We start from the raw sequence: 18,884 nt of genomic DNA, 5'->3' as shown, positions 1-18,884 counted from the left end.
AGGAGAGTTTCACGCAGATGTTTCGTCGCAATAACAGTCAGTGATGAGAATAAAGTAGGAATGTGCCTTCCTGTTCATAACAATAGGTCTAAAAAGCGTTGAATTGCGTGGCCAAAAACGTATTCTTTCTGTGTAATAATTAGCAATCTTGTGAAGCCAGTTGCAGTCTTTTGTGTCAAAAGAAGAAGTGGGGTTGGAAAAGGGAACAAAGCAAAAGAGCAGATGGAGGGACAGCGCTTTTGTTAGTACCATCAAGAAAGTCTGGATGTTACGGTTAAAAAAAAAAACATACTTTTTCTCACGAGAGTGTCTTCTACCTTATTTTTGTGCTTTGACGAGAAAAAACAGCGAACAGCGAACGCAGACCTACTTAGGGGACGCGCGCGCTCAAAAATATGGAAGTGGAAGAAACTGTATCATGTCGATCGTGCCGAATCACGTCCACATTTAATAGAATTAGTGATGGCTGGTAAATGAACCGGCTAGACCGGTTACCACATCACGTGATCAGATACCGGCGCACGTATAGTTCGTTCATCGATTTCCTTTTTAGTAGAAGTTAATCGCTGTGACCTCGTATGCAGTAGACGGTGCCGCTGCCCCAGACTGTAGATTTACCATTCGAATAAGGTGAAAACTAAGCCTGGTCGGGCCCAATTAATAACAAGCCCACATGAAACCGAAAGGGAGAAACAACTCTTTCAACAACACCTGACTTTATCGACGTATTAAACCCGAACGTGTCACTACATTTCTATAAGAGAAGTCCATTTTTTATTCAAATTTAAACTCATCTAGACATAAAGAATTCCATTTCCTGGTTTCTTACAGAAGTAGAATATTTCTAAGCACCACGCAGTTGAATAATCTGTCAAGAATACATCCCCCGTTATATAATTATACGATGTATTCTTGTGTATTAAAGATGTTCTTACCCTTCTCTACCTGCAGGAGGCAAATTGAGGGAGTGAATTGGTGTCCCAGTTCGCACTGTACAGTTAATATAATTATGGAAATTAAGTGAGGATCGTGAACCGTGTGGATCCCTTGGAGTCAACAGTCAACGAATACGAATTCAATTAACCCTATAACCATATAAAGCATATCCTGCATGATTCAATGAACTAGGAAAAGTGCGGGAACTGGGTTTCGGAGAGGGGGGGAGGGTAGTCTGAGACAATTCCGCACGAGTCTGATTACTAGTCTGATAAACGCGTGTTTTTTGCGAGTCTTTTATAAATGCGTATGAGACTTATTCAGTGTAATTTATAGATTTATTGTGTGGTAATTCGCGAAAGACACTCCTAAGGTGTAATTCAGATAGTCGGCACGCTCCTTGAGGCACACTTTTCGTACTTCCGCGTTAGGAGCGTCATGGCTCAAGGCATGTCGGTGATCCAGATTGCCCGACTGCTGTACAGGGCGATGTTATCGGCGGCCGGTGATTAGAAGACTGAGAGGACACACAGGAAAGAAAGTGGTCCGACACAGAAAGTAAGGCTGATGAAGCGGGGCTGCGTGTTTTCTGCCCCAGTAAAAAAATTAAGAGTGCACGACATCGCTCGATGGGCTAGAAGGAGTATGTACGTATTACTGCAGGAACGGCCCCGTTCAAAGCATTAATTAAATATTATTGTTCATTCAGCTTATTGCTTTTTACAATCTCTTCTTGTACAGCATGCAAGCTAGAAGGGCAAAAAGGATAGCCACAGAGTTACAATAATATGTACAATTTACAGTATTGATTTACGATAATATTTACAATTGTTATTTTTTTAGGCGCCTCCGTAGCCAGGTGGGAAGGAGCAGCAGTGCATAGCACACACTTCTTGATTAGACCGGGTTCGAGCCCGTCACCACCAAATACGGAGGATGCGGAAAGGTCAGGAAATGACCACCGCATATCCCCGGAGCAATATGGCCTTAGTTGCTAATGCTCCTAAAAACCAAATTACAACAACAACAATTGTTATTTGATATATACATAAATGTAATGAATTTAAAATATGTAATCAAAATTGGACAGTTGAGCCTCTAGAATGGAGTTTGGTAAGTTGAAGATGGGTTATTAAGTGCAGTACTCTACACTTATACAAAGTGAGCGTCACTGTTTCTTTGGATTGAGTGGACTTTACAGTTGGTTCTTCATTGTTAGGTATCCTCTGAAGGGTGGGCATGACCCAAGCAAGGCTGCGATACAGTTCTCTTTTATATTCAGTTAGTATGTAAGGGTCAATTTGAAGTTCATTGAAATATTTTATTGTGTTCGCTGGAAACATACTGTTCAGGTAGGCAACATTGTCAACTTTCATCCTTAAAGGAATGAGAGGATTGTCGGTGATCCTGCGACAGGACTTGGGACCTGTAAAAATATCATTTATGTTAGGAACATCAACTCTTTTGGCCAGTAATTTCGATAGAGTGGAGATACTTTTTCCTAGGACGAGAAGCTTCCCAGGTGTCATGTTGATGTTAGTGTGTAATATCGTTGGGGATATGGCAGACGGCATCTTCCTAGTTGGTTTAATCACCTTAAGACCCAGGATTCGATGCCAAATAACTTTTCTTGGTGGCATGGAGAGTACAGATCTGGTCCTCCGCGTTCGGTGCAGAGGTCTCTGAAGCTTAGGGTGGGATGGGTGTGAGACATCTTGTTATACATATTAGGGACAAGTTATGGCAACCTGTTTTTTTTTTTTTTTTGTTGGAAATGCTCCTGAAGAGTGAGGTTCTCATCCCAAGTTACGTCAAGGTCTGTGAGGGATGAGCCTTTTTGTGCTATATTGCCATTGATGAATGCCTGGATATTGTTTTTATAGGGCCGCTTCTTGAAAAGCCATCTGTGCAATTTTTTTTTATGGTTCAGTTGTATTCCGAAAATATCTAATTAATCAAAAGGAAGGTTTATTTTTGTAACAGTAATTTCATCTTCCCTTGGGTTTCCTCTTTGTGTAAAATGATAGGGTACTGGAGAATGCAAAACGTACGTTTCTGCAAGAAGATAAAATCATTAAGGGGCAGTGTTGAAGACTATAAATCTACGAATAGTTTAACGAAATAAATAATTCGTGATCGTAGGGGTCATAGAGAATTCGACTTATAGTGACCTCTCTTACTAATCGAAGTCGTCATTGCAAATGTGTACACTGGCGATGATTTAAAATACATTACATATGGCAATATGTGGTTGAAATGAGGAGTAGCTCAGGTGTACGAAGAGAGGGCGATGAAATAATGGACGGAACATTGCTTTATTCAGTAAAGGTGCTTATTATGATGTGAATACAATGAAAATGGAACTTACTTGTAAGACCGCGCATGTACATTCCTGATGCGCATAGTAGAAGTAGGAACACTGTGCTGATGAAGCCCTGAAAGAGAATATAAATTATTGGTACCGATTTCAGTACACAACACTGTAAATAGTATTAGTATGACCAAATCATGCAAGGTCTTTTTCTGCATCAGCCAAAACAATAAATATATAAAATGAATAATAATAATAATAAAAACAGAAACAGAATAGCCATAACTGTCCCCATTCTCAAAAGGAAACCATCCACTTCCGCTTAGAACTTAGTCAGCCTCACTGCCTCTGCCACAAAAGGATGCAATTTTTCTAGTGGTCAATAACCCACTGCTCATTGGTCAACTTCATGAGATTCAATCTGCTATTATTCCCTAAGATTTTATATTTATGCCCCTAGGTTCTGTTCTCGTCTACGAGGGAGAGCAGACATTCATCATTCCTTTCACTTAGCCCCTTCAACGCCTTATAGATCACAGGCAGATCTTCCCTTGGATGTCTTGTTGTCTGATAGCAAATTATAAGTACAAATCGTTCTTCGGGTGTTTAGCTATACGGTTCTTATAAACTGCGCATTGTTTTTACTGCTTTCAGTTCCAAGGGAACCCACGTATTACTCCTCCTTAGAAGGGAACCCATTGAAAACAGTGCGCAGCTTCGTACAGGCATTTTAACGATTCAGAATTATATCTGTATATAGCCTACCGATGTAGAAACAAAAGTTAAGTATTATATTAAATATTATTATGAAAATCTGATCACTAATTATGCTCATAAACCACCGTGGACTGAGCCGAAACAGCTAGGATGGTGCATGATGTATTGGTACAACGTGAAGTTAAAGAGATAATACACATTAAACAAATTACCATTAGTTATATGGTTCTAACAAGAAACAAAAAATTACCATTTCAGAGTTCAGCAACAAACGATTATCACTGGAAGTGAATCCTTACTGTTTCACTTGATCGGTTACTTGTGCAAAGCCATCAGCGCCTGAAAGTCAATTGTCCTCTTACCACGGTTTGATGAGTCTACTTGGTAATTAGGTACAGCTTCAATTAAGCATATCTGTAGTGGTTTTTGTTGCGCTGTTAGCATGGAAGCTTTTGTTGTCCTTTGGAGGATTTCCTTTCGGTAATTTTTCTTTTTGGTGTATTGCCTCCAGCAATTTGCAAGCTCTGTTGGTTATTCGTAACGTATTGGCTGACAATGTGTTTGCTAGAGATTTCATACAACTGACTTTATAAAAGGCTGCCAATTGTTGCTTTCAGATTTCATGATTATCATCCTGCCGAGGTTTCAATAAGGTTTGTGCGATGTCAGAAGCATCTGGTTTCTTCTTGATGAGTTTGGCTAGTAGTAACAATTTTGATAATTTTTATAGTAAAGCCTAAAATGTGGGTTATCTTAACCAAGAAATCGCTTTGTGCCAGTGTATGTTGGGGGATCTCCAAATCTATAAAAAAGTAGGATTCGGTCCCACGGTCAGAAAAATAAAAATTTATAATCACTTCAGAATAAGACTGTCCCTCGTGTGTAGCGCTGTGGCTATGATCATCTTACTTCCACACTGGATGGGATAGGCTGGGATTCGAATCCCGTCAATGAATTAGTATTGTTTATTCATTTATTATGATTTTTCCCCTATTGGCTGAGTTAATCGTTTCAGTCAAGTTCTTTCTCTCAGAAATTTGGGTTTTTTGTCCAGCAAACAGTAAACCGACAAAGGAATGCATGCAATTAAAGTAGGATTCGGTTTTTAGAGACTTTTGTTTTTATCATTTCTTACCACTTATAAGAAATTATTCTAAATAGCCAGTTCGCACTCTCCGACACGAATCTGACACGATTGCTCCTAAGCAATACTGACCTCCTTCAAAAGAAAGTGGAATGAAAGAAAATGGCACGACGAGAAGACAACTGAGCAGTATCAATAGTTGAGTATTACGATGTAATCGTTTTGGCGCACTATGGCCACTATTGTGCAGGCGTTCTATTGTGAAGATATTGATGAAAGTTCTTTCATCAATATCTTCACAAATTGTTTAAATAATTTCAAAGTGACTTAAATAATTCGATATATGTACACTGGTGTGCAAAACTTAAGGACCAACACTATTTCTACAGGTTACAACCACAAAATCAAACGAAACAGCCTGTGGCGATTTGCATAACTGTGGCTGTTCAGTAGAAAGCTGGTGCACATGCAAAAATTTGAATCGTGATGAGAGGGCTCACATAAACAGATAAAAGCAGCAGTTCAGCAGTTATGTGCAAATTACCGAATGGTGAGCACGATTGTTACAGACGTCCGATTTATTTCATACAGTGCTACAGACAACGAAATGGCCAGTAGACAACATCACGATGACTTTCCCTGGGGGTGGAATAATTGGGAAGCTCGAGGAAGGTTGAAGTGCGAGGAGTGTGGCTGCAGAGTTCGGTATCGTCCATAGCATCGTCTCACGTGCGTGGTCGGGATTCAGAACTACAGGTACAGCTGTTCGAAGGACCAGTGGTGGTCGCCCACTCCTACAGGCCAAGAGGGACTGACACCAGACAGCAGGATCTATTGCAAACCAGCTGCACAGGACGCAGGATATCGCGCTTTACTATGGCCAGGCGACTCCACAAAGGTGGACTGTTTGCCCGACAACCGGCACGCTGTGTCCCTTTAACACCTGCCCATCGGAGACACCGTTTACAGTGGTGCATCGAACACAAGGACTGGACAGCAGCGCAATGGGTAAGGTACTCTTTACTGATGAGAGTAGATTCAGTCTCAGCAGCGATTCTGGACGTCAGCTAATCTGGCGAGAGGTTGGCACACGGTATCACCCCGCAAACATCACTGAAAGGGATCGATATGGTGGTCGAGGTGTTCTCGTCTGGGCAGGCGTTATCTTGGATGGACGTACACAACTCCAGATACTTGAAGGCAGTACTGTAACGGTGCACGTTATTGTATTGAGGTAAATCTTCCCCATGTGCGTCTGTTCCGAGGTGCAATTGGCTCCAAGTTCGTGTTTATGGATGATAACGCCACAATCCATCGCACTGCAGCTGTAGATATGCATTTTGAAAGCGAGGACACTGTTCGTATGGATTGGCCTGCCCGTTCCGCCGATCTAAATCCCATCGAACACATATGGGACGTTCTGGGGAGATGCCTAGTGGCACGTTCACACCCACCAGAAAATGTTCACCAGCTGAAGATGGCGCTGAAAGAGGAATGGACGATGTTGCCGCAAGGACTTATCAACAACATTATTCTAAGTATGGAGAGGAGGTGCAAAGCCTGCATCGACATATCTCCTACTGAAGACCACTTTTCTTCCCTTTGTTCCATCTTCGGCAATGATGCATCTGTATCATGGCAGCCAATGCTACGTTGCCATTTTTGAATAAAGTCCCTCTGTACCGTTTTGTTTCCGTTGTTGTTTCCTTCATCATTTCTGTACTTCACGAGGTTCCTTTGATATGCTTTTTCCATATCCAAGCCACTCCTATGAGAACTACAGATGAAAACCTGATTTTGAAGGTTTTTAAGTTTTGCACACCAGTTAGTTATAGCTATAGTTTAGTTATAGCATTTTTAATTGCATAATTATTATATTATGGTATAATATAGATAAATTCAATCGTCATATAGTTATAATTAGCAAAGTATGCGGTTCCTGATTCATTGCATGATACACACTTTTGAACTGTTGATGCTCAAAAACCCACCTTTGATTTCTCTCATCTTCTTATTCACCTCTCATACTGCGATTTATTTTATGTCCAGTACAAATGGAAAATGAGATGACAAAAATACGAGGTCTCGACATTCTTGTGTGGATGATTTCTTTTTCCATCTTGGCATAACGCAATTTCGATATAATATAAAAAAATTGGTCCGTTAACTTGCAAGGACATGCTGATTTATTTATTTGTGAAGTTTAAATTTTCGAATAACATTTTCTGAAGTGATCAGAAATCATTTCAGAAACAGATAATGTAATGTAACACATCAGGAGAGTCATTGTTCCTCTGCCCGTATAACTCAATTCTCTTACCAAAGTCTTCTGTACACCACTTCTGAACGTATTGCAGTTTGTATGGTTTCCATTTTTAAAAGTTTCATGAACTGCACAATAACTTAAGATTTCCCATGTCTGATCGACTTCTTTGGGCTCCTTTACCTGGTTAATATTTTCTGGTGATCTCGCCTTGGTATGTCCTCCTGGTATTTTCACGTCCTTAACTGAAGCTGCAGTAAGCTTTACAATTTAATCGTTTTGAATACAAAGTGCAACTCTTTGCCCCAACTTTCTTGAGTGTTATTGAAGACTGTCCAATCCTATATTGTGCAGAAATTCGCATTCTTTGAGAAACGGTGTCTTTCAGCAAACCAATTAATTTGAAAGCGAAAATAATAAATAAAAGAAAGAGAAAAATTAAAAGGAGAGCGCAGGCTTTTTAAACAAACAAAACATTAGCTATGGATCAGTTTGTAGTTCTGTTTACAAGGTCTGTGCGCTGATCGACTTTTGGATTTCTTCCTTCAGCTCTCAGAAATACAGCAGTGGACAGCGCTGCAGATTGCAGACACGATATACTTCCACCTCATGTCTTCGTTTCCTTGATACTTAAATATCCTAATACCCTTAATCCTTAATAGATGGAAATATCCAAAAAATTTCAAAGTTGCTCGTATCATCGGTAGAATTTGAACTTAGATTTTTCAAACTGGTGGCCGGTGATAAATCCAGCCATGGATGCTCGTGCAATACATTGAAGAGTAACTTTATGAAGTTTTGTGTCCATCGAAGCTGACAGCAGATGTGGTGTACTCTATTGTAATGGTGGAAGCAGGCAAATTCGTGTTTTTCAGTTTGGAAAGTGGCTGACTAAGGAGAATCCAGGAATGTGGAATGAGTTTGAATTTCTTTCTCCTTACGCTATTGTATTTCCCTTTACTCGCGACTCGACACACGGTTATGTGGCCACGTGATGGTATCTATACCACTGTGGATCTACGTTCAACAACTGATCGGTCACGGACTGATTACAATGGATTCCACTGAAGAAGCCATCCGCTTATTTGTTTCAAGGTAAAATAGCTGCAGTAAGTAATGCATGTCCTTTTTGTGTTAGTTTATTGTTATTACGAGTTCAGAGTTTGTTTAAATTGAATAATTGCATGCCATGGAATAGAACTTAAGTAGGCCTGTTTGGAGTGCTAACATTTCAATTACAAGTTGAGAACCATAACTAATAATAGAGGGCGATACTCGTCTGTGCGAACTTCGCAAAAACGAACAAGAAAACAGAATTGCATTCAAGGATAACGAGCTTTTTATAAATGGATTATCCCCACCCTTATCCTCTGTCAGAACTGTCTAACGCTTTTAAACCCTCGTGCAGCCACACGCAAGTATACAGAAACACGAACAAATGAAAAACGCCAAATTTTCCATTGGCTTGGAAGGAAAATTTTTAGTTTTTTCCTCGATGACCTCATAAGAACTTCTTAATCGGTGTTTCTGCGGAGAGAACAGCCTGATGTTGGTGTCCCAATTATTTCAGCAGAACTTGTCCCCCATGCAGCCGGAAATGTTAACAGAAATAAAGGTGGCCTAATTTCTTTTTCTCTGTTCAATAATAATTCGCTGGTTGAGACATTTTCTGAGTTGATTACCACGTCGGGAGTGTTTCTGTTTATAGTACGCGCAAACTGGTTTCACGGTTTTCGAAAACCACGTGAAACTGCTTCGGATCACGTTCCAGAAGGATTTCCTCGCCTTCGGGAACCTTAAACTATATAATTTTAGCGTGCCATGCATTTGTCGTAGGTGAAACAGAGTTCGGGTCTACTGGTGCCAGCTCCACAAATATTTAGTTTTTATTCGCGAGTCATTGAAAAATACCCTCGAACCAACGAGTAGGACGTGTTTGCGTTTAACTGGTAGCATAACATAAATGTTTTCATTGACACGTTTGCTGTTCCACATTATGCTTGTTTTGAGAGTTTGATGCTTTTCCAGGTAAGTGGCATATCTAGGATTTATTGAATCCGTGTGTAAAAGATGAACGTGGACCGCAAAATGTCCCTTTCCCTTTACATGCACCAAGGGACCCGTACTCTTTGCATATATAGAGGGCTGGCTGCGGTAGACTCCAGGTTAACCAAGGCCATGAAGAATCAGTTCATCGTTTTTATAAATTATGGATTTTTCGTATGCTGTTGCATATGAAAAATATGGTGGCAAATATGGAAAATTAGGTGGCAAGGGTAGATATTGGAAATCTGAGGGACATTCCTCGAATAATTCAGATACAGTTTTTTCACGGTGGACAGTTGCGTTGTCGTCTTGAGAGAATCCATCGCAATCCTGGAATAAATAAAGCATTGCTAGATAAAGCTGAACGGACCCAGTCCGTACAAACAAAACACTCATACCATGATACCACCTTCAGCAGTGGCTTGAGTGGTGGAGACGAAACTTTCTGGATTCATGGCTTCATGAGGTTCACGCCACATAGTGTTTGCGAAAGAGGCGCCACCGGTGGTTTCCCACAACTGCGCAAAGGTTCACGCCACACTTTCTCCCTCCCTCGTGGGTAACACAGTTGGTATAATCAGAGTCCTCCCCACACTGGGTGAAAAAGACCTGTGTTCGAATCTCACCAATAACCCAATGAATATTTATTTTTTCAACAAACAGTAAATCGACCAAGTAAACAAGGAATTTATAGACATATTTTATATCTATAACAACCAACCGACTTTCACCCAACCATTTGTGCAAAAATGAGTAAATCGAGACTTGTGGGATCATCATATGATTATAATATCGGTTCTTATAAATACAAAATTAACACAATTCAGTAAAAGAGTTCCTAATGAAATCGTTAAGTTCATAAAATTATGAAATACAGTTCTCACTAAAGTGCCTGAATAACGAAATCTACCTCATTAAGGAGAAGGCTGGATCCATTTGCTGTGATGTGGAAAATTTTCACCTTGCATAACGCAATCAGCAACATAAAATGAATACGAAGATTTGCTAACAAGCCAGAATCACACTTAATTTGATAAGGTTCTTAGTCAAGAGTCATATTCGTAAAAAGGTTACCTAATAAGGGTAATTTAAAACTAATGATGAAAAAAAGAGTTGCATAAGTCAGGAGGATTCATGGATACATTGTGAAAATTCTATCCTGTAAATAAGAGCAACACGGAATGTAATTTAAAAGCCTAAAAGGCATTATTATCAAAATTTCCTTTTCAGGAACAAAAGAAAAATGAATGTGCTCTTGTTGACGATTTTTGCTGACGTCAAGATGACTTTCGCTGATGAACATTTTCATACAAGAGGATTCAGACGTAACAACAGGGATTGAATTTATCGTAAAATTCAGTATAATCGCAAACCAAATTTCCTTTTGAATATCAAGTGAAGCGTTTATCGCAGTTCAGTTTTATTTTTATGGGGGGGATTGAACTGTTCTGAGCACTTTCTTGAAAAACTTTTCTTTTTGCAGAGCTGTTATAAAGAATTGGATGATCATTAGCGCTTCTTGTCGATTTGAATGGACGCATTAGATTTTCTTGAATCGCACAAAAACAGCGGATGCCCACGAATGACTTCGTAATTATAAGCTAAACGTTCTTTATCTTACTCTAAACGCATTCGCTTCTATCAAATAAAGCCGCAACCTAAACTTGTTTTCTATTGACTCGGAGTGTCCGAAAATCACCGGCTAATAAGGATGGATGTGTCGAAATAGACCTACTCCTGGGAACAGGAAGGAACTGAAGCCAGGACAGCGCTAATTACCACCGTGTCCTTAGATCTGAATCGTCTATTAGACAAAAAAGTAAGAAAAACGAGACCTAACAAAAATAATGCAAGTGGGGACGACTCTTGCAGTAAACGCCAATTATCCGGTTGTAATGAACAGTGAAAAGCACTTCCTTGTTTTCATCTGCATAGCAAAGCGACCATCCCACCGGATGATATGGTCTGATTGGCTAATTAACATATCCGGTGGCGCCAAACATCTCTTGCGAAAAGCAAAACACTACTATCCTAACGCCATTATAGAAGACTCGGATATAATTACCACAGAATCTGTTTTTGAAACCTCTCTTCCGATACGTATAAACCTGCTTAAGAAATTTTATTTCTTACATGCATTCAGAGAGATGTTGTTTCATTGTAATGCGGGTATATAACTCTCTTTCTCTCTCCCCAGTTAGATTCACGCATCTTCCTTCTCTTTCACTATCCGTCAGCCCCCACAGTTTCATCTATTACAACTCTAAAGTCTTGAAATAGATGAAGCTACTCAATCCAATGTACTGCCAGTATTTTCCTTTTATTAAGTTGAGTGTTTGCGAAGACTGAATCCGGTCCTGTTTGATGAAGGAATTACAACACTTCCAGGTTGACCTCATTACGTCACAGATGACGGAAACAGATGACAGGATAAGTAATCGCGTGCTGGCGATGTGAGACGTTTATAATTTCTTGGAGAAACAGCCACAGTAAACTTGTGACCTAATGGAGCCTGCAAAAGTCAAGTGGCGCGCACCGCTCACTCCTCTTAGTTATGGCACAGTCAAACCTCAGCGGTGATGATAACTGCAGCCTACACATTTCTAGTATTCACTGCTGGCATTCTCCCGAACCCTACCAGGACTTTTGTTCGCTGCCTCATGCCGATTCTTCCCACAGAAACGTTGGGCTGATATTGGTGCTTGATTCCAGCTGGTACGCACTTATATGGATTTCTTGCAAAATAAAAAAAACAAACAAACTGTTCTTTAGTTTTAACATGTGACCCTTTGCTGCTAGCTCACAGTGGGCAACGTTTACCTTTACTATACACAATGTAAATAGTCCAAAGTAACGCTCAAGGAGAAGAAACAGGTCAACTTAATGAAGATAGCAAATACAAAACGACATTGTGTTTGGAGTGTTCCTGTAGCGATCGGAGCGACTTATTTTGGAGAAAATCGGGCGAAGTCCGTTAGTTTATACAGGTACATCTTTAAACTAGGCCACGGAGAACAAGTCAAGGACATGTTCTGCTCCGAATTTAAAACGTTTCCTATAACAACAGAGGAAAATTTTCTTATCTTGGTAACTGCTAGCGATTAATGAAGCAGTTCCAGAGATCGTTATCAGAAGAGCGTGTAAAGCGAGGCTTTTAATTTAGTATTTTACACATCACGAGTTATATACAGTTAAAAGCACGAGCCAGTTATAATTATTGATGAAAAACTGGTTTTTGGACTTCTTAAATCCCTCTTAAGAAGTCCTGGCGTATATATTTTAGAAGAAATCCTAAAAACAAGATTGCCCTTCCTGTATTAACAGTAATTGCGTTCTTCTGGGAATCCACGCGACCTTTGGCATTGGAGCTTCTGTACCTTGGTAAATCCTAGAAGAGATCGACGCAACTTTCTGCCAATATCTCGTTAAGTGGAAACAAACCACATCCATATTTCCAGCAACTAGTTTGAATGCTATAGTGTGTTCCAAAAGTCCGTTGGTCTTTTTTTTTTTTTTTTTTTGTGGGGTGAGGATTTTGACTAGATTCAACCCAAACTTTTCGTTTAATAAAAGCGCATGTTACTTATTATAGTAGAAGTTTTTTCGACGAGAAATCGTAGATGACAGCTTTTTTAACAGAAACGTTAATTCGCTATGAATCCTATTGAATCGTTTAGTTCTTCTGCAGTTTATACACCTGAATTACGTTATATAACAGTGCCCTGAGAAACTGCAAGGGCTGGTCAAGAACCCCTTGATAACTCATTCTCAAGGAGACGCTCTGGAGCCACCTTCTAGCAGTGTAAACACATACTTAACTACGATGAGCAGAAAAGGTAATTGCTTCTGTTGACTTTGAAGGCGTCACCTCTGAACCGTAACTTACAAATTACAGCTAGTTTATATGCCACTTTTCTCACTACTGTTCCAATTATTCTGTTTGGAGGATCAGCCTTTCCAAGGTGAACAAGGCTGCGATTCAGAATGGAATGTAGGTTGACAGGCCACGCAGCGAATTTTCTTTCTTTCTTCAAACAAAATACAGCAACGAAAATTATTAAGGAACAGGATTTTGATAATGGAACAGCTGCTGAACTGCTTCGGCATTGAAGAGAAGGTCAGGTTGGTGTTGTTTGGAGAGAAGAGGGTGTTTACCTAGTTTGTATAAAATGAGAAGGGCTTTCTATTACTCCTCTGTTTTCCAAGGAAAGGTCTTGTTTATCTTCGTGGAATCTTTGATTGCGTCACTGTTGCGAGTAACTTATCCAGCTTTGTAAAACTTGCAGGTTTAAAAGCAATAATCGTACGTTATCCCATTTAAACCAGACCAACATAGTTGTGACAGATTAAACTAGTTCTTTTAAACTTCTTCTTTTGTATATCACTGTTGTATTTTCATTGTCTTTCTTCTTATAGACACAAGATAATTTTATGTTTGTTCGTATATTTTTCGTATTCGTATTTCGTAAATTTATTTCCAGTTTGCCCTTGTTATTCTGAAAACTAAGACACGATATGCTTCGCAGACTGGGCCGTTTTAACGCATGGGCGGACGCCAGGGGCCTCGGCCTACTTGGGGGCCCCACTTAGGATTAGGAATGCGACTAAAGGAGACCCAGAAAAAAAATTAAGACAAAATTTAAACTGAATAGGGGCCACATTTGGAAATTACTGTCGTATATACACGTGCATATTACACGAAGATCGTTTTTTGCATTAATTAGTGAACTTCCCTTCCCCAGTGGATAGCCAGATACCATAATAAATTAAAAACCTGAAAAGCATAGCCCCAATGAAGACTAGAACCAAGTTTGTTATGGCCAGTAATAGGATGGTGCATTTTGGTTATCTCAGAAGTTGAGTTAGCTTAGTTGAGTATGGTTGAGAAACTTTTCTACTCTCTCAATACTGGAATATTTAAAACGATTGCCGAATAAAGCCATATAAGTCGTGTAGAAACATATCCACAGACATTCCTCCGATCGTTCCTGAGGTAATTAAATTACCACATCGCAAGTAACTGCAATTGTTTTCCAGCTGACTGTCTTTCTTTTCAATATCATCCAACAGCTGTTTAATTGGTTCTGCATACCCTTTATGTTAGCGTTACAATTAATTAAAAGGACGTCGAGAGTAATTACAATGCACGAGACTGTTCGCCGAATGCAAAGAGAATGAAGAAGGTTGACGCAAAAAAAAAAATCAAAAAGAACTAAACCACTGTGGCGGAACAGAACCTGGAGCGCGCTGCCAGCGGTGTGACACTGTGTTTTGCTGCGAGGCACTCGGTGTGGGTCAACGATCTTGCGGTGGTGCCGACTTCAGGAAGTACGTCTCCACTAGGGCATTTTTCACTTCTTACCCTGCTGGCACATAAAAGAAACTGCAGACGTTTGAGTTCCTCTGATAATCTACCTTTATCGTCCTCCACCAGTCGTAAAAGTGGAAGTAGCACAAGGAAACGAAGCCAACCCGAGAATGATTCATTATCCGGGTCTGATATCTATTGTGCTTTGCTTCTGTGTGGCCTGCCGAGGTTATCGCAGACATCCTAATTCAGTAATAAAGTAAGGCCTGATAGGCGAACTTTATTTAACCCCCGCGATTGGCAGCAGTCCGAGAATTACAAGCGAACAGCGACACGGACAAAGTTCACAGCGCAAATAATGCAATAAAGCTGCTTCTGATCTCTGTTAGCTTACATTTAGCGCTGTAAGATGCTTTTCAGCCTTACAACGAGATCATTAGACTCGTAGTTCTCAAAATTTACCACTAGAGGCGCCCAATGTGCGAATTTATGTCCTTTTGACACGCTCAAAGCGCATTAAAATCTTCTACGTGTATTGAAATTAAGATACTTTAATAATTAAACACAAAAACCGTAACATAATTTTAATTGTTTTGTCTCGAGTTCGATCGGAAATTCAGCTGGGGGTTCGATTGGTTAACTTTGTTTACTGTGGCAATGACACTGTTGGGAAAGATTCTTAGGAGAGAAAAGTGTAAATTTGGTGCGCGACGAGAGAGAGAGAGAGAGAGAGGGCGCTAATAGCGTAATGACCTAGCGGTACAAATCCGAATGACTACCACCGGCACAGCCGGATTGCGACTTCGATAAGCTTGTCACTCATGCGCTGCCACTGATAATGTCATGGTTGGGCGTTGGCCTACTGTTCCAAGCCCCGTGGCCCTCCCGTTTTCAGAACACGGCTGCTTTCTCACGGACTCCACGTGTGTTCTGTGGTCAATTTGCGAACAGGGAGCACCAAATACCGCGCTAGTTTCGCAATCCGATTGCCTTTTTGCTCTACATTCAGAAACATCGGAGAGCAGTAGAAGAACCTCGCGACCAGCAAAGATATCCACCTCGCGGTGAATATCTTAGCAACCTTACGTACGCATTTCCTGTTTAAAATAACCTTTGTCTCGCATTTATTAAGGAGACGAAAGGGTGGTGGTGGTGGTGGCGGACAGCAGAACGAACACGCACACTTAACCCTTAATCCCTAAAGTATGGGGTAGGTTAAGCCGAAGGTGGATATAACTCAAAGCTCAATATTAGTCCTCCGTGACTGTGTAGTGATTTCCCGTTCGTTTTAAAGGTCTGAGTTCAAATAGCGTTGGTTACCGGCAGACCTTTTCACTCGGAACTGTAGTTAGCCCTGTCTTAACCGAAGGTTTTGGTTGTTTTAGGGTTTCATGCGCATCAGCAACATATGTCTATAAATTGCGTGTGTTCTGTGGTCGATTTACTGTACTGGATGAAACTCGGGTGTTTCATCCAGTACAGTGAAGAGAAAAAATCATGATACCCTTCCTTGAGACCGACTTACTCATCCACGTTATGAAAAAGGCCCATAAAAATTCCTAACGTCACTGATCGATTCGAACTCAGGTCTCTTTCACCCGGTGTGGGGAAGACGACAATTCTATCACCTGTGCTACCGCGAGAGCTTGAATGAAGTGAAGATGAGGTGAATACTATTTGCAACCTGATAGTTCACAGTCAGTTTTCATGCTGGAGGATGAAAAATCGAGAATAAATCTCTTTATACTAATCCCGAGTGAAGAGGTAGAAATTTCCCCTTTCTGTAATGGAATCTCTGTGCCCCCACCCCCTTGTTTATATGTGTTTATGTATAATTTTTTTATAACCTCACGAAAATAATTTCAGAAAGTTAAATTCATAAATCATATGTTTAAAAGTAAAATGCGCGCTGTTCCTCTGAAACAGTTTACAATAAAAAGAGCAAATAATGAAAATGGTTTTGCCTTTCCTTGTTCTTTTGTTTTAATGTAATAGTTCTCCCACCCCCAAATTTAATCCCCACAGCTTGAGAAACAATGAACTGGGATATATTTGACTTTTTACGCTACAAGAAATACGTTAAAAATTATTTCGTTTCTTGTCGACTCCCCGTCTATTACTAAGAAGAAAGTTTCTACCAACAACTTCCCTTTCACACACACTGGTCATTATAACTTCCGGCGTGTTATTCTCCTCGCTGTTCTTTTAATTTTCTGATGTCACTGACCTTTCTATTGAACAATTTATCTTTCTTGTATCCGTTCCACACAGTGAATTATATTTTATCCAATTTTGAGCCAGACGAGTGCTGTTTACAAAGTTCTGTTCTCTCCCTTGTTTATTGCTTCTGTTATGACAGAATTTTGACCATTTATCATTATTTTTTTTTTCATTATTTGAAGTTTTATTATGTGCTGATTTTTTTTTTAAATTAGAGGAGAAAGAAGCCCATGCCAGCGAAGCGTGGAACTCAATAGCGTACCTATAGAAAAAGTTCTGAAATTTTTATGGGCTTTTTTCCTCTTATTGGACATTGGTGTTTTCAGGTTTACCGCAAAATACTTCTTTCGCTTGCCATGCACAGTGAAACCGTAGTATATTTGCAATCACGTAATATACAAATCGAGGATCACATTGGTAATGGATGAAACACCCGAGTTTCCGGGAGAAAAAACCACGGTACCCTCGCTTGAGACCGCTTCCACGATGTCCCTACACTTGATGATTCGTGTCCAGAAAGAATTGAAGTCATAATAAATTCCAGCGCAACTTGGAGGAACAGAAATACATGAAAGAGCGCTTTGTATTGTGTGGTTCAAATGGGCCTACATAGATAATGAGATCAATATAGTTCGATAAAAATCTTCAGGCTGGTACAATCACGTGAGTCAAGCAAGAAAGGCCATTGCTGTGGACCGAATCTAGTTCGTCTCTGTGCTGTGCCAGGATGCCGAGGGTGTGCCGATTTATTTCATTTGACTGTGCTGCAATATCTGCTGACACTTCTTCTAATAGAGCATTTTTCCCTCGTTGTAAACATTCCGCGATTGCATTTAAAATTACACCATAATCTACTTCCACCGTTTTAGCGTGTCATGTGAAGTTCGTAATGAGCCAACAGCATTCACATTCCACCGCACGCTCTGGTAGATAAACATTTTAGTGATAAGGCGCAACAAATTTATGTCATTCAATTTTCTCCAAGCGTCCAGCACGATTCGTAAGAACCTTTCCCGTATTTTATGTACAAATATCTTATCTTTAATGATCCACTTGTTACGAATTCAACGAACCGTAATGATATTCGAGCAGAAAACAAATAAGGCAAAACTTCTTTTAGTAAAAAAAAAACATTTCATTACACAAAAAAGCATCCCGAAAGCCTTTTAATTCAGTCTCTTTACGTTGTTTTTAACATTTTCAGCGATATATATTAATTGAAAGAACAAATTACGCTTTTTAGAGATCAAGTCGTCTGCGTACTGCTTGTGCTTTGAGGTCTGTCTGTGTGAAAACCATCAGAGTACTCGGAGAAGACCTTCACCGGCTTGAAACCGACTGATTTAATTAATAATGGGGAATTTTTATTTTAGAAGAACCAACAACTATGTGTTCCAGTTTCACCTCCCAACCCCATTTGAGATTTTCTTTTATCCCTGTTTTATTTGGTGCCTTCTAAAGCTAGGATTCATCATTTGGATTTCCCAATAATGATGCGGATAATGTCTGGTTATTGAAATTTTACTAATTCCTTGATTTTAACCATCCTGAAGTCCACCGACCTTTTCATTTCATCGACATGGTACAGCGTGTCCCCTCTTGTCTCCATAACGTTTCCGCACCAGCGATAGCAACTCTACGCCTGATTGCACGTGCTATACCAAACACCTGCATTTCTCGCCGTGTTCTCATCATAAGAAACTTTCAACAGAAGTAGAATTACGCACTTCTTGCGTAGTTATCGCTGTTCCAAGCCACACTCCCATTGTAGGTGAAATGTTTCCTTGTTCGTGGTGCAAACTGATGGCACGGTGGAAATCTTTTTGTTTCCCAATGTACATTAGATTGCTATAGCATTTCAAGGAAGAATCAAATAGCCAGATCAGCAGTAACATCGAGCTTGTTGAATAGAAATACACCGGAATTTTACTGATGGATATGTAAAAATTGTACTATCTTTTTACCATCGGCACTGAATAGTTCGAAAGGGAAGCTGGTA

At 40.0% G+C, this 18,884-nt stretch overlaps 1 protein-coding gene across 1 annotated transcript in view; it reads right to left on the bottom strand.

Annotated features, from left to right (window-relative positions):
* LOC150079151 (putative chitinase 10) overlaps positions 1-18,884 on the bottom strand; it is a 59,949-nt gene that overhangs the window by 27,651 nt on the left and 13,414 nt on the right. The window contains exon 2 of the mRNA XM_090383682.1: positions 3,305-3,371. Coding sequence (XP_090239808.1) covers positions 3,305-3,371 — 67 coding nt within the window. The remainder of the gene's footprint in view (positions 1-3,304; positions 3,372-18,884) is intronic.

The sequence above is a fragment of the Mastigoproctus giganteus genome, chromosome 10, assembly GCF_048544385.1.
Source record: "Mastigoproctus giganteus isolate SK-2022 chromosome 10, ASM4854438v1, whole genome shotgun sequence".
NCBI classification, from domain to species: Eukaryota; Metazoa; Arthropoda; class Arachnida; order Uropygi; family Thelyphonidae; genus Mastigoproctus; species Mastigoproctus giganteus.
This window is presented reverse-complemented; position numbering and strand designations above follow the sequence as displayed.